This window comes from Vicugna pacos, chromosome 7 (genome assembly GCF_048564905.1).
Source record: "Vicugna pacos chromosome 7, VicPac4, whole genome shotgun sequence".
Lineage (NCBI taxonomy): Eukaryota > Metazoa > Chordata > Mammalia > Artiodactyla > Camelidae > Vicugna > Vicugna pacos.
The window spans coordinates 4,166,038-4,182,419 of record NC_132993.1 but is presented as its reverse complement, the minus strand read 5'-3'; the positions used below and the strand labels follow the sequence as shown (position 1 = coordinate 4,182,419).

The window sequence follows — 16,382 nt, the reverse complement described above, 5'->3', positions numbered from 1 at the left end:
TCTGTGTGTGTTCTCTTCTTGTGAGAACACCAGTAATGTTGGATTAATGGTCTTCCCTACTCCAGTATGACCTCATCTTAGTTACACCCATAACAATCCTCTTTCCAAATAAGGTCACATTCTGCGGTTCCCGGAAGGATGTCAATGTTGGGGGGCAATATTCAACCCAATATAAGTACCAAACCACCTAGATTGATGCCCACCCTTCTTAGCAGGTCAAAATGGAGGTTGTTAGAAAAATTTATATAATGAGCTAACTGCATGCAAACTCTTCTTGGCACACACAAAAAAACCCCACAAAAAACAAAAAAGAGTTTACATTTATTTTATATCTAATCAATTGATCTGAAGAATAAATAAAATCAAAGTGAACTTAACAATGAAAACGTCCACGTGGTAAAAAGTAAAACAGAGATTTAGTAGTTTCTTGGTTAGTTTAATCTGTGTAGAGGTGCATCCAAAAATTTCAGTCCAAAATTTATTGTTTGGGGCATTTTATGAACTGACTGCCTTTTAGGATCCAAGACAATGATTACATCCTCACCTTCCCCTGTGCCTGTAGTCAAACAGGTGAGGATTTCACAACAGAAAATGTACTTTTACAATGAATGGAACTACCAGTCCCATTCAATACCCTTCAGGCTGAAGTCGAAATTTCTTGGTGTGGCTCACCAGATCCTGGAGAGTCCTTGCCACCCTCCAGCCAAAGTGTTCCTCTCCCTCCCTCCCCTTCCTTTCCTCCATGCCATGAGCCCCAGTCTTCAGGACTATTTTTGCTGGGCTACAAACCTTAGCAGTCTCTCCCAACCCCCCATCCCTTTTCACTTGGCCAGTTCCGACATTTCCCAAGCTCTTCAGCTCTCACTTTAGACTTCACCTCCCCATGACCACCGTTTTCCCCAGGATGAAGGTTTTGTGTCCCTCAGATGCTTCTACAACCATGGTGCTTTCCCCATCCCAGCTCTCGTGGCCTGTCATGAATTGCACAATGAGCTGTCTGTATCCCACCCTAAGCCCAGGGGAGAAGCTGTCTGCCATGTTCACCTTCTATCCCATATCACTCAGCTGCAGCTCAATAAACAGTTCTAGAATAAGTGAAATAAATGGGAAAATGTATGTTACATTTAAGAAAAAGAGCAAAGATGAGCCCTTACAGGAGTATTTGTTTAAAAAAGAAACTATCTTTATAGACAGTGTATATATTCACACTTTGCCACATTTAGCATTGGTTGTCACATTTTACATTTCTATAAAGAAACTCTCCGTTACTGGCTTTCAGAAGCCTGGGCAGAGAAGATCACACCAGTTTCTAATGGAGTCTCTAAAATCAAAAAAGGTCAAGAGTTGTCCACAGTTTTTAGACAACATGATATCTCCTTAGGAACATTTCTCAGCTAAGGTAATGTTGAGGGGGAAATTATGACAGAAAAGCACATAGAATATGTATCATAAACCCCACTTATGTAAAACTGTGTAAATCCACAACAGTTTACGAATGCATGAATGTGTAAAGTAATAATGTTCATCAGAATCTAAACAATGACTATCTCTGGGCTTCCAAATGACATTCACTTTCTTTGTATTTTTCCTTTTAAGTGTATAATGAATAATCACTTTTACAAATTCAATCTAGTTGTTTTTTCAAAAACAAAGTTTTTTTCCTCCAAAACAACCTCCTTTTTAGCTTTAATTATATTTAACTTTCACTGTGATATTTTCCTTTTCCTTCTCACCATCATCTTGTCTGTGGAATTTTTTTTTCTTTTTTGTGGAAATATTAAAACAATACTCACCAAGCTGTCATGATTCCTGACTGGTATAATTAGTTTCAGAGTTCCTTTTTTTTCCCCCCCTTTTCCCCTTAGGGGCATCCACCATTAAACGAAGTGAAAACGGGTTTTCCCAAATGAAAATGAATGGTTTTGCTCTGTCATTCCCTCAATCTTAATAGATATACTCATCACTTCCAGCTGGGGCCCTGCCTAACACCTAAGGAAATGGTACTCATTGGATACCAATCTCTGTCCTTCACTGGTCTCATGTTCCTGCATCTTTGTGTCCTCAGTACACTGAACATGCCGGGTGCTCATAGATATTTGTTAAATCAAAGAAAAAAAAAGCAATCATTACTCCAGTAGGTGCCATATGAGGAAAGGAGGGAGCAAAGGGAGAAAGGGAGGGTGGAGATGGAAGGAGGAAGGGTGGAAGGAAGGGCTGAGGGGAAGGGCAGGTGGGCCCAACAGTACTCCGGCTGGTTTGCTGCTTCCTGGTCACTTTCACGCCTCTGTGTCCCTGTCTATTGTCTGCAGGCTGTCAGCCTCTGTCCCTCCCTTGTCTTGACCTGCCTTTGCCAGCTCCATGAGATCACTGTCATTGGGAAGAGTTGTCACATGCTGTGCAGCCTCACACATCTGCAACCTGAAAGACAAACAGACCAGCAGATACATTAAGGAACCTGATGAACAGCGCAAGCGGATAAAGAGGGCATAGAGCCCGAGACCGAGGAAGACAGGTAACCAAATGTGGCTGGGATTACAGGGCACAAGGAAGTAAACAAAGCAGTTTCCCTCTTAAAAACCCGAAAACCAACCACGCAAACAACACAGGAGCCCAGCTTCGCCAGGAATATGAAGTGGGTGGGTGTTTTCACCTGATTTCCCCTTGTCTTTAAAGTTTAAATGAAACTCTGGTGCTTCCCCTGCACTTCGGTACATGTGTTGCCTCCTCTGCTGGACAACCGGGCCTGACTTCCGCCTGCCCCAGGGCCTCCCAACTCGTGGTCCATCCTTCTGTGACCTCATTTCCTGCCCTGGTTCCATGAGCCACTCTGTGACTTAATTAAGATAAGATCTGTTTCAGCTACCAAGCCTCAGAGACCCCAAGGGCCCCCGTTCCTTTCCAGATCAGTTTGGGGGGTGGTCTTAGGGCCAAGCTCTCGGCGAGGGCAACGAGGCCCCGGAGCGCCTGCTTCTCCAGATACCCCGCTGATGGGCATTTGGCTCCTTTTTCCACTGACCCCTTGAGTGGCTTCAAAGATCGGTGTCCGGGACGCCTCGCTGCTGTTCCTAGCGCGTCTGCGGCCAGGTGGGCCCCGCTCTCCGCCGGCGATGGACAGCAGAGCCTCTTGGGCCCAGGCGCTGCCGGAGCGGCTTGGGACGCCGGCGGCGGCGGCGAAGGACCTGCTGAGCAGCGTGGCCGCAGCGCACACGTTGGCCAGGGTCCTGCGGCCCTGCTACGGCCCCCACGGCCGGCAGAAGCTCCTCGTCACCGCCAAAGGAGAAACCGTGTTCACGGGGTACGCCACGGCCATCCTCCGCGCCCTGGAGCTGGAGCACCCCGCCGCCCGGCTCCTGCGCGAGGCGGCCCAGACCCAGGCGGAGCAGAGCGGCGACGGCGCGGCCTTCGTGGTGCTCCTGGCCCAGGCCCTGCTGGAGCAGGCGGAGCGCCTCCTGCGGGCCGGTCTGCCGCGCGCCCAGCTCCGGGAGGCCTACGCCGCGGCGGCCGCCGAGACGCTGGCCCTGCTGCCTTCCCTGGCCATCCGGTCCCTGGGGCCGCTGGAGGACCCGCTCTGGGCCCTCTACTCGGTGATGAACACGCACGCGCTGCTGCAGACCGACTACCTGAGCAAGATGGTGGCGCATGCGTGCTGGGCGACCAGGGAGCTGGACGGCGGCTTCCAGCCCGAGCGCGTGGGGGTGTGCGCGCTGCCCGGGGGGAGGCTGGAGGACTCGTGCCTGCTCCCCGGCCTGGCCCTGCCCGGCAAGCCCTGCGGCCAGGTGACCATGGTGCTGAAGGGCGCCCGGGTGGCTCTCTTGGCTTGCGCCTTTGGCTCCGCCAGTCCAAATGCACCTGCAACTGCTCGTCTAACTAATCCTGCTGACCTGACCAAATTCAGGAAAGGGAAAGAGCAATTGCTAGAAAAGCAAGTGGCCCAGCTGGCAGCTGCGTATATTAATGTGGTGGTGGTTTGGGGGGAAATTGATGAGAAGACCCTAACACACGCTGACAAGTACGGCATCATGGTGATCCAGGTGAACTCCCGGCGGGAGATGGTTTACCTGAGTGCCGTTTTGGGCACACCTCTGATGCCTTATCTGCTTCCTCCTCTGGAGCCAGGGAAGTGTCAGAGGGTGTACGGGCAGGAGCTGGTACAAGGTTTGGCTGTTGTGTTTGAGTGGGAATGTCCAGGCACCCCTGCCCTCACCTTGGTCCTCAGGGGGGCCACCACTGAGGGGCTGCGGGGTGCTGAGCAGGCTGCCTACCATGGCATTGATGCTTACTTCCAGTTGTGTCAGGACCCCAGACTGCTTCCGGGAGCTGGGGCCACGGAGATGGCTCTGGCAAAAATGCTGAGAGAGAGAGGAACCAAATTGGGAGGACCCAGTGGTCCCACCTTCCTGGCATTTGCCCAGGCACTGCAGTCTCTCCCCGAAACCTTGGCAGAGAATGCAGGCTTAGGCGTCTCAGAGGTGATGGCAGAAATGAACGGAGCTCACCAAGCTGGGAACTTCCTAACAGGAGTGGGAGTCGAAGGGATAATAAATGTGGCCCAGGAAGAGGTGTGGGACATCCTAATAGCCAAGGCCCAAGGACTTCGAACCGTGGCTGATGTGGTACTACAGCTCCTGACTGTCGATGAAATTGTAGTAGCCAAGAAAAGTCCCTCGCATCAGCAGGGCTTGAATCCTAATCCTAAGAAGGCAAAGGAACAAGCATCTCCCGTGGGGAAGAAAAGTCCTTGGGGCCAGTAAGTGGCACATCCTCAATAAAATGGGACTGCCCAGGAGGGCGCCACTACCTCGAAAATGAACGTTTGCCTTCTGTTCCATGTTTGCTGCTCTTTGGGTCAGTTTCTTTAGATAAAAGCAACATAAAGGACCTTAAAATTTTTACTTGTCTTTTTCATTGATTTTACTTCCTTTCAGATTTTTGCCCTTTTTTCCATTTCTTGTTTCTCTCCATCAGATTCTGTTCCTTTCCTCCAGGAAGAGCTGGATTCAGTTCTATTAAAGATTTTTAAATTGAGTACCTGGATTTTAGGGATGTAAAAAATGTGCAGGTATCTCTTCCCAACCCTTTGAGGGTTCCTGTGTGAATTCTAACATATGTGAATTTCTGTCTAGATGTCTCTTTAACAATCTGAGAACATCCATTCCAGCTTGATGGAGTGGCTGCTTATTCCTGCTGTGATTATTTGCAAAAAGAAGGGAAATATTATTTTAAGACAAAATAAATATATAAAAAGGAGGAGCATGGGCTGGTAGGCAGAAATAATTTTTTTAAAGCATCCCTGGCAGGGATAACAAAAGATAAGAACACACACCTTAGAACAGCACTGCAGTTCTTGCGTAGGGGAGGAGCACTGGGAGCACCTGGCACCAGGGCGTCCTGGCCAGGCTGTGATTATCAGCGGATTTTAAAGAGGGAGTTTGAGCAGAGCTGGGACAAGCGTGTTACCCTAAGCCTTTCCCACATAATCATCCATGTTACCCTGCCTCTGGGAAAAGAGCAGAATATAGAAGCAGAATTGAGGTGATGGGAAGCTGCAGCCTCTAAGAATCAAAACAAAAAAGCCTGAAGCATTGGAGAGAGATCCAGACTCAAGAAACAACTGTCTTATAGCAGCCAGACTAGCTGCAACAGAGCAAAACAAGTTTGCAAAGACTCTTTTGAAACTCAGAAGTGAAATCCTACAAGCTGTTAATGAATGAAGTATGGCAGATGAAAATGTATGGGGGAGGGTGTAGCTCAGTGTGCTTAGCCTGCATGAGGTCCTGGCTCCAGTCCCCAGTACCTCCATTAAATAAATAAACCTAATTACCTCCTCCAAAAACAACAAAAAAGAAATTGTACAGAAGTATACTCATTATTACTAATTTCAGATATAGAAACCATCCTTGATGTGTCTTTCCCTGTTTTGTCTTCATCGTTGTATTTTAGTGACTATAACTAAGAGCTTTCATATTTCTCTCCTGCCCTCAGGTGTCCATATTGTTCTCAGAGAGCTTCAAATTCCACAGTCAGAGTGATGATGCTAGATGGTTAACTTTCTGATTTTTTTTTTTTTAGGGGGGAAGGTAATTAGGTTCACTTACCTTTTAATGGCAGTACTGAACCCAGGACCTAGTGCATGCTGGGCATGCACTCTACCACTGAGCTGGACCCTCCTCACCACTGATAGGTAAGTCTTGTTTTTTTTTTTTCCCCTATGGTTAACTTTTTAAAGCAGTTCAAAAGCACTTTATATAAATTTTATTTAATCATTAAAAAACTTATGAGAAGGAAGCTTGTTATCTCTCAGGGGCAGGAGACCCAAGTGAGCTTCAAATTAATTGGTTGACGTTACATAGTGAAAAAAGAGGAAAGCCTATTCTCTTATTCATTATTTTATTGCCCCAATCAAATTCCTCTGCTGTGATGTATAAGCCCTGTGATTACGAGGAATGTATGTCTCCAAACGCCAAGAGCACAGAAACAAGATCGGGAGAAAACAGGGAAGGAACACAAGAACTGCTGAGTCCTGGGGAGTGAAGAAGAAGGTGCCTGACTTGGGTCGGGGATGCTGGGGCTGAGTCAGGAGACCCTTCCCGTCCATTGGGGCACCTGTGAGCACAGACACAAGATCGGGACCTACACAAATTCTGGAGTCCTGAAGGGAAAAAAAAGGCATTGCTTCCGAACTGGGAAAAGACAGAAATGAAAAAGCTGCCAATAGCTTGTTCCAGTCCTCTGTCTCCATGGCCCTCTTCCCAAGAGGCCTTTCTGAAGCGATACCCTGACAACAGAAGCTTTCTAGGCCTAGAAGTCCGAGGGCCCTTTCGTGCAGAGGCCAAGGAGTAGAGAAAGCTAAGATTTAAGAGAAAAAACAGAAAACTCCCAAACTGGGACTTCTCAATGGGAGGAAAAAAGAATATTGTGGCTCGGGGACCCAACAATTTTTTGTGAAGGAACAAAACTAGTTTTAAGAAGACTTGCTCATACCTTGTCAGCAGGACTGACGTAAATCCACAAGTTTGTAGCACCACCCCACCTTCCACCCCTCATTTCTTCCTGATCCTTTCTGGAATAGTGACCAACTCTTAATGATGCTTCACCACAATGCGAGGGGTGTGATGTTCAGGATTTACGGATGGACTACTTCCCACTGAGTTATTGAAAATTTCCCCTTGTGCTCTGTTACCTTGTTAAGGTAACCACCCCAGGGAAAATTGTCCCCAAAGTGCTAAAATGCTAAAATGCTAAACCGCTAAAACCTGCCCTAGACACAGAGAGCTCAGAATCTCTGTGATTCCAAAAGTAGCCAGCTCTTCTCCCAAAATATCAACCCACTCACCCCCACCACTCTGCTAAAGATCCCCTCCCTAACTCTGCTAAAGATCCCCTCCCTAACTGGTGAAAGAGATGCTGGTGGGATCTGAGAGGGGCTCAGGAGTGAGATGAGGGAAAAGGCAGCAGAATCCCTAGGAAAGTTCAGGGGTCTGAACACAGAGGAGATTCTCTACTTCCAGTCAGAAACCTGGAGCTCCTGAGCTCCTGTGCCAACAGAGTCGAGCAGAAATGACCGTGGGGGACAGGCAGGGAAGAAGGGACCTCACCTGAGAGAGCAGGCAGGGCTCCCTGTGCCCCCAGAAGGAGATCACGAATTGACTTGTATGCGGGGAGGGGATAGCTCAGCCTTAGGGTGCATGCTTAGCCTGCACAAGGTCCTGGGTTCAATCCCCAGTACCTTGATATAAGTAAATAAATAAAAACCTAATTACCTCCCTCCAAAAAAAATTAAATTAAAAAAATTTTCTTAAAGAATTTACTTGGTTGAAGTCTGGACTGATCAAGAGAGAAACACGAAGGGATTAAATTTACCTGGAATTAACTAAATTAAATATCCTACCATCAAATAGAAAGGGAGCTGGAAAAAGAAATACTAACATCATTTAATTATAGAAACACATAGTTCCAACACTCTGAGCTCAGGGCTTGAAAATTCACTTTCTACAAATGTAAAGACTGAATGAGGAATTCAGACACTGTCCTGCACATACCACTAATGGAGCCGGCCACTGGTTACCTACCACAGGGCTCAGTGAGAGAGATGCTGGTTAGAGAAACAGTGGTAATATTTTTATAATGCAGCATGTATTTGGGATGCAATTTTATTCATTAGACAGGTGAAAAACAAAATCATGGCTCTCTGTAAGTCTCAGTAAAGTCACTGAATGCATTAGAAAAGAAAGGTGGATCTCAGTGAGCTTAGGGAAGATAAGCCTCTCTGAACTTCACTGAATGCACAACAGAAGCATTTTCATATCAAAGTCATTATTAATTTTCAAAAGCATTTTAACCCCTGTGTATTCTGCCTCCTTGCCCACTGACTCCAGAACCTAGCACTGCAGAGCCCCCACTGTGACGGCTTACCTGAGTTTACCCTCCTGGGAGTATCCCCACTCCCGACCTGGCCCCAGAAGAGATGACATCCACCAGCCGGTCTTGGTCTTCCCTGGGTAGATGCCCAAGGCCACATGCCTCACATTTCATGCCTACATTCACTTTGATCAAAAACCTTCTATTTCAATGTTACTAATGTAACTTGTTTACAAAAGGTGTCATAATCCATTGCAGTACTGTTTCACGTGAAAAATCATTTCCAAAACTACCTGTGGTGTTTCCTACATCAGATTTTTAATTGGAGAAAAATCTACACCTGCCTTAATTCCCCCAAAACTAAGTAAAAAACACATCAAAATATACCCAGATATTACTGAAATTGTCTTTTTTTTTAAATTGAGGTATAATGGACATAGAACATTGTATTAGTTTTAGGTGTACAACATAATTTGATACATGTATATATTGTGAAATGTTCACAATAAGTTTAGTTAACATGTATCATCACATATAGTTACAATTTTTTTTCTTGTGATGAAAACTTTTAAGATCTACTCTCCTAGTGAACTCAAATGTACAATACGGTATTGTTAGCAGAGTCACCATGCTCTACACTACATCCCAGGACTTAGGTATAACAGGAAACTTATACCTTTTGACCCCCTTAACTGATTTGGCCCACCCTCCACAAATGCCCCCAATGTCTCCACCTCTGGTAACCACTGATCTGTTCTCTGGATGCTTGAGTTTGTTTCTGTTTTATTGTTGGTGCTGTCGTTCCATACATAAGTGGATCACATGGTATTTGTCTTTGTCTTATTTCACTCAGCATACTGCCATCAAGATCCAACCACGTTGTTGCAAATGGCAGGATTTCCTTCTATTTTATGGCTGAATAATATTCCACTGTGTATACATACTAACTTTTCCTTATCCATTCACCCACTGAAGGACACCCATTGAAGTCTGCTTCCATGTCTTGGCTACTGTAAATAATGCTACACTGAACCTGGAAGTGCAGACATGTTTTTGAGATACTGATTTAGTATTCTTCTGATAAACCTGGAAGTAGAATGCCTGGATCATATGGTAGTTCTATTTTTAATTTTTTTCAAATTTTTTTCTTTTTTTTTAATGAGGGGGAGGTAACTGGGTTTATTTATTTATATTTGGAGGAGGTACAGGGGATTGAACCCAGGACCTCGTGCACACTAAGCGTGCACTCTACTGCTTGAGCTATACCCTCCCCCCACCCCATTTTTAATTTTTTGAGGAAACTCCATACTGTTTTCCATAGTGGTTTCACCAGTTCCACCAACAGTGCACAAGGTTTCCTTTCCTCCACATCCTCACCAACATTTATTGTTGTCTTTTTGATAATAGCCATTCTGGCAGGTGTGAGCTGATAGCTCACTTGGTTTTGATCTACCTTTCTCTCATGATTAGTGATGCTGAGCGCCTTTTCACGAACCTGTTGGTCTTTGTATGCCTTTGAAAAAATGTCTGTTTAGATCCTCTGCCACTTTAAAATTGGATTGTTTGGAGTTTTTTTTGCTATTGAGTTGTATGCGTTCTTCACTGGAATTTAAAATCTTTATTCAGCTGTTCAGCATCACACCACACAGGTCCAGTCCATAGAGACGGATGTGCTAATACCACAGTTGGAAGGTAAGCTTTCCTATTTCTGTGTAAATTTTTATTTTGCCCTGTGCTATGGTAGGCTCTATGGAGGAGAGACTGAGGCTATCACTAATGATTTCAAATATAAAAGTAGTAGTGTTATAAATATTTATTCAGCGAACCTATTCCTTTAACATTTTACTTCACTTTCTATTATATTACAAATTCCTGAGGCACAATTGCTTTTCTCCTCCTTCCCACATTTTATTTTTTGTGTTTTTTCCCCCACTGGTTTATTTCATACCCTAATCGTGTATTTCTCACCCTTTTATTTCTTTGCCCAGGGTTTCTACTTCTCCATCAATTTCTACGGGCTCTCATTACCATGAGTAATTAATCTTCTTTGCCTTTTATTTCATCTATGGCTTCTTGAAAGGCCAGCTCTGCCTTATTCTTCTCCATCTTGGGTAAGTCTATTTTTCCTGGCAGTTTCAAAAAGATCATCCCCTGTTTTCTCCCCAGGATTGCCTTTTCATAAATTAAATTTCTCTTCTTTCATTTTTTATTCACTCTCTACTGATCTCTTCAGCTTTTTACTTTCATAAAGTTTTCCCTCTTCTTTTGTCTACTGTACCCTCATAAACTCTTATTTTGGACTTATCCAAATAATAAGTTTCTAGAAGTACTGAGAGTTGAAAATTTCCTCTCATTCTGCATAATCAACGGTGGAGAGTTCTAATTTTTTTTAAATCTTTTTTGGGTGCAGAGGTAATTAGGTTTATTGATGTATTTATTTAATGGAGGTACTGGGGCTTGAACCCAGGACCTCGTGCATGCTAGGCATACACTCTACCACTGGCCTATACCCTCCTTCCCTTCAAGATACATGTTTTAACATTAAAAAAATTTTTTTAAACAGCAGAGAGTTCTAGAAGTAAATGCAGCTATTTATATTTCAAGTAAGTGTGGGGTATAGTTGGATTTATTATGGCAATTTGCACATTTAGGAAGTGCCACCCCAGTGTTAAGAAAGATCCAGATATCAGAATTTAACTTGGCCAACAGGCAAGGAATCTCCATCAGGCAAATCTGCCACTTAGAAATATTAAGAAGTAGAATGGAAGTCAGCTGGGAAAGACCAGGGTCACATGCTTCCATTGCTACCAACACATGGCACATGGTAGATGGTCAGCATATTGAATGAGTGAATGAATGAATGAAGCCATCTGGAAATCTCACAGGATGGTGTGGGACTGTGTAAATACCGCACTCAGATCTGCTGCAGGGAGAGTAATTGACTGTCTCAGCCACTGTCCTTAGAATCCACCACTACACTCCTCAGAAGGGAACTTGGGCTCCAGCACTCTGGCCAGCCTGGCCAAAGACATCTCAAAGCCGCACTGGAGTCAGAGAACTGCCTCCCTACTCAGCCTGCTGGCCTCCCTTTTCCCCAGGGGCCAGATCTCCCGGCCTCCTCCAACTTTCTCCTTTCTTCCTTCATAGATTTCCTCCTATAAACCTCTTGCATGACAATCCTGTCTTGGCATCTGTTTTGCAGAAGACCTAACCCAGATGGTGAGGTAGGGTTACAAGATCACCCTGAAACAGGATGCCTCCTCCTTGCACTAGATTTGTCCTCCCAAGTGAGTGACCCACCTTTTCTCAAAAGTCATTCAAGGAGAGATAACTTCAATTTATAACCAACTACCACACCCAGGCTCCCACCCTAAAAGCCACTCCCTGCACCACTCCCCAAGGGTAGAGCAGTGCCACACCTGAACCGAAGCCTTACACCTTCCCCGTTTCACCCTAGGAACACACACACACACACACACACACACAATTTCCTCTTTTTTCAAGTGTTATTATTCATTTCTAAGAGCCAAGAAAGCACATCCTTTGAATAAACTTGCCCCTTCTCCTCTTAAAAAGGCATCATTACTACATTAATAGTAAAAATAAAATGCCTTAAATAAGAACAGCATTTTTGCTATTTTCCAAAGCCCTTGGTAGAAACAGTACCTTGTTTGATCCACATAATAACCATGAGTGTAGACAAAGACTAGTTATTACCAACCCCACTTTACAGAGCAAGAAACTGAGACCCAGACTAAACTCTGGGGTGTCAGTTTCCAAGTCTGCCCAATGAAAGCTTCAACCCTATGACCTTTAAGTCCTCTTTCACTTCTAAAAGGGTACGATTTCCATATTTTGTCTGAAATCACAAAGCTAGTGGCAGATTAGGGAATCTGAGATGAACACCCTTGGTTGCCAGGCTAATCCCCTACACCACACTGTCTTTGCTGACAACTGCGATGCTAACACTAGCTGTCCCTATTTGCTTTCCCCAGTGACTTGCAGGGGCACTGATGAATACCTACTCAGCATCCACCCCTTCCCTATCTAAGAGTATTTAGATTTCAGTTCCACACACACTTATCAGGATCTGACCCCACCCTTGCTCTAAGGATATGCTCTAGTTGGTTTAACCTGATCAATGCTTTTCTTTCTCCTGGCCAGTCACTGGTCTAGGGCTGGGCCTGGGGCCCAAGTGATCCAAGCAGGGCAAACTGAAAGATTCTGGCCTAGAGCACAGGACAGGAAGTGCACTCTCTCCTACTGAACATAAACTAGGAAGCATCGGCTTCATTGCACCAGCAGCCCCTCTGGGCCCCGAGGAGAAGCCACAGGATTCCTGCTTGGACTGGTAGTTTCTAGCAGCTAAAATCTACAAGATGTCTAGATCCCTGAAACTCTGAGCAAACAACAGAGGTAGACAGATGAGATCACTGAAAACCAGGGAGTTTACTGGACTTTGCTGGACCCACTGCCTGTTTGGGGCAGTTAGGACTAGATTTCAGCTTTCCAGCAACTGACCCAGGGGTCTCATGGCCTCAGCAGGTAGAGAATCTCTGGGCCCCTGTGCAGAGATGCAGACAGATGTCTAGCTGCTGAACAGAACCCCAGAAGTCTGTTTGAGGGGCTTCTTTCCATCCTGCTTTCTTGCCTAAGGCAGAACCCATGAGCCTCAGCAGAGTGTGATTGGTAACACTGAACCAGGACTCCTCCCCTCCCCCACCCTGACCCTCTGCCAAGCACAGCGCCTCCGAGACTGCCCTGGAGGAGGAAGGAACTGCCAGCCAAGTATCTGCCCACCTGGGGTCAGGGCGAGGGCAAGGCAGTGACAACGGGCTGTGAACAGCTAGAGAAGAGGTGGACAAAAGGGTAGCCTTGGGACAACAGGCCTTACCTGTCACTGTCCTTCTCAAAAAGCAACCAGAAATAAAGCACCCAAATCAAAGAAACACAACAGCATTTACCAAGAGAACAGCAATTTTCCCCACTCGCTTACCTATAGGTGTGTCCGTACAATTCCAGCAGAATCAGACGTGAAGGACAGTTTGGTTACTTCTTTTGATCACTGCTAACATCCCATCCATATTTATTATCAAGGATTTATTGAGTGTCTACCTTGCACTCCACAGCTCTGAAAAAACACAGGAAAGGCCCCTGAGTCCAGGAGCTCATAATGGTGGAGAGGACGTGAAGGGGAACAGACCATTAACAAGTAAATAAACAAGATGATTTCAGACTGTGTTCATGCTCTGAAGACAATAACAGGGGGAAATGACAGACAGTAACTGACCAGGCTGGAGGGGTCCTACTTTAGATAAAGGGTCAGAAGTGCCTCCTGGGGTGACATGAGCTAAGCCACTTGAGAAGTCTGAAGAGCAGCTGATCCAGACAGCAAATGGAAAGGCCCTGTGGCAAGAAGCACTTGGTGGTCACTGTGCCTGGGAAGCAGTGACCAGTGGCCCAAGAGGCAGCCGGGATCCTTTAAAGCAGAACGTTGGAGGCCATTGCAGGAGCTTGTAAAGACCCCCTGTATTAGGTGGGAATGTGGCTGAAAACATCAGTCTGCCTTTCTTCTCCAGACATTAATGAGGTGGACGTCGTCTCCTCAGCTCTGGAGTCTCAGCTGGGTTTAAGTCTGAGCTCGCCCACTTTAATAACCTCGGGAAAGCTATCTGAGTTTCTTTATTTGAATAATCAAGGGTTTCTCATTAGATTAGCTACAATCCTCAGCTTTATCAGTCAATTCATCCTTTCAGTCAAAAACAGTCATTTATGAAACTAACACGATTTTCTCTAAATGCCACAAACTTAAACTGTTAGGCTAACAATACTGCATAAACAATCGACATACGAGTAGCTCCCCCAGGAAAAACTGATTATGCTGCTGGGCTAATCAAGTTGTCACCACAGCCTCACATGGTCCTTTAAAAACTCAATCTGGATCCTAGGGCTGGGCGTTCCAGTTCATTTTCCGTTTCAAAAACCCAAAGCAATAACGATCTTAACGTTGATATTTATCGTGTTTATCCCTGCCTCTCCCCGTAACGCCAAGTTCAGGGAGACCGGCGAAGGAAGGGAGGAGAATGGAGGAGCGGAGCGGAGAAAGAGAGAGCGATTAAGACCTTACGGATTGGACACCGGGAGGAAACCTGAAGAAGGCACTGATTTCAGGGAAGAAAGGAAAACGCGAAGTGACGCAAAGAGGAGGAAAGGGGCAGGAGGGGAGCCTGTGGGCAGCGCTGGCCGCGGACCCCAGGGGTAGGGGGGACAGGGGCACGGGGTGCAGCCGTGCTCGAGGCTCAGCTCCCGGAGCGACGGGAGCAAGGCGGGGGGGGGGGAGAGTAAATACTGAGAGTGGAGAAGAGACGAGGGACAGGAGCAGGACTCGGAGGGGTGGAGGGAGGCCGGCGACCGAGGACGCCCGCAGGAACCGCGAGCCGAGGGGCCAGCAGGGGATCGACTCTCCGAGAGGGGCCGTGGAGGGGCGGGGCGGTGGGCGCGAGGCCAATGAGGGCGCGAACCGGGACGGAACGGGGCGGGGCGGCGGGCGCGAGGCCAATAGGAGGACGAGTCGGCACGGGGAGGGAAGCCAGACGACTCTAGAGCCAATGGGAGGGGAGCAGAGGCAGGGGCGAGGCACCGAGCCGCTCGAGACCAATGGGAACCCGAACCAGTTATGGAGGCGGGACGCCAGGCGGTGAGAGGGCCAATGGGAGGCTGGGCCGAGGAGCGCGGGCGGCCGTCCGGCCCAGGGCCGGGGGAGAGGGACCCGGAAGGCGGTGGGGGCGGGGAGCCGGGCTGACAACCTGTCAAATCCACTTTGGGACGAACTAGGTCACGCGCCTCCCCGAGGCAGGGCGCCCCCGCCCCGCGAGGCCCGGCGGGTGGCCCGCGGGGCCCGGCCTGGCTGCTTCCTCTTCCTGCCAGCGGTGGGAGCAGTGGGGGCGGTGGGGGCGGTGGGGGCGGGGCGGAGCGGACAACCGGGACACCTGCCTCCCCGGCCCCACGGCCGCCCGCTGCTCCCAGGCACTCGCTTGCACGGTCTCTCCCTGACAGCCAGGGCTGCTGTGGCTTCGCAGTTAAAAATACGGCCCGCCCGAGCGGCCCTTCGGAGTTGAGAACTGCCCACACCCCAGCTGTACTCCCGCCGCCCGCCTGCCCGCTAGGGGCAGCGGCCTCGGCCCGCGGGCTCGCGTTTGCGGAAGCCGGCTGGCCGCGCACTACTTGTCGCGGAAGGACCCGGGACGGCGGAGGGATCCCGTGCGCGCCGCCGGCCGGGAACCGTGCGGGCCCCTGGCGGCCGCCGGACCCTCGGCGGTCGGGCGGCGTGGCAGTATCCCGGGGAGTGCGGGCGGAGCCGGGTCGGCATCCCCGACGCTCCGCGCCCTTCCGCACGGGCACCTGTTTCTCCCCGAGAGGACCCAGCCTCCGTCCCCGGCGGCGGGCGGGCGGGCGGAGGACGGCGCTTTGTGTCTCCGCGGCGGAGCGAGTGGCCGCGGAGGCCGGTTCCCTCCGTCCCAGCCCCGATGGTTCACTCCGAGGCTTCTTTCCGCTTAGGCTCGGAAACGTCGTTCAATCATTGTTTCCAGGCGAGAAGTGAAATAAAAGCCTCAACTAGAAGTCAGCATTAATCCAGGTCCCAGGGATTATAAATTTGCTCCAACGTCGTCGTGTAGGATTTTGCCCCCGTATTTCTTCCTAGACCATAAATCCGTTTCTCTTCAAGGTGGAACCATCCTAGAGCCATAGCCGTCTTTTTAAGGTCTTCAAAATGGATGTTAATGCACAATCTAATTAAGCAACACTTATGTTAATGTATTGATTTTGTTCCTTATATTTCTCGATGCAAATTTGCTCAGGATTTTTGCATTGAATGGACAGCAAATGTAGTGTTTTAATTTTTACTACTTTGACCATTCAAATTATGTTAATTTCCCCCCGGAACAAGGTGATGCATTGTTTTAAGTAAAAATAACCAACTCCTCTACTCTTCCCAAAATGTATAAAATCTAAGGGTAAAATGT

General features: G+C 47.7%; 1 protein-coding gene and 1 long non-coding RNA gene across 2 annotated transcripts; one reads left to right on the top strand and one right to left on the bottom strand.

Annotated features, from left to right (window-relative positions):
* Nucleotides 1–1,161: 1,161 nt before the first annotated feature.
* On the bottom strand, nt 1,162–14,381 carry LOC140697273 (uncharacterized). The gene is made up of 4 exons (XR_012074131.1): nt 14,210–14,381; nt 13,355–13,489; nt 2,346–2,418; nt 1,162–1,321 (listed from the first exon to the last, which is right to left on the bottom strand). It is a non-coding gene; the product is annotated as an uncharacterized lncRNA (long non-coding RNA).
* CCT8L2 (chaperonin containing TCP1 subunit 8 like 2) lies at nt 2,800–4,890 on the top strand. Its single transcript, XM_006211326.4, has one exon. The coding sequence runs from the start codon at nt 3,108–3,110 to the stop codon at nt 4,749–4,751; it is 1,644 nt and encodes a 547-aa protein (XP_006211388.2). The 5' UTR covers nt 2,800–3,107; the 3' UTR covers nt 4,752–4,890.
* Nucleotides 14,382–16,382: the final 2,001 nt, after the last annotated feature.

Coding starts and splice junctions, on each gene's coding strand:
- CCT8L2 (XM_006211326.4), top strand. CDS start 3,108: ATGGACAGCAGAGCCTCTTGGGCCCAGGCGCTGCCGGAGCGGCTTGGG.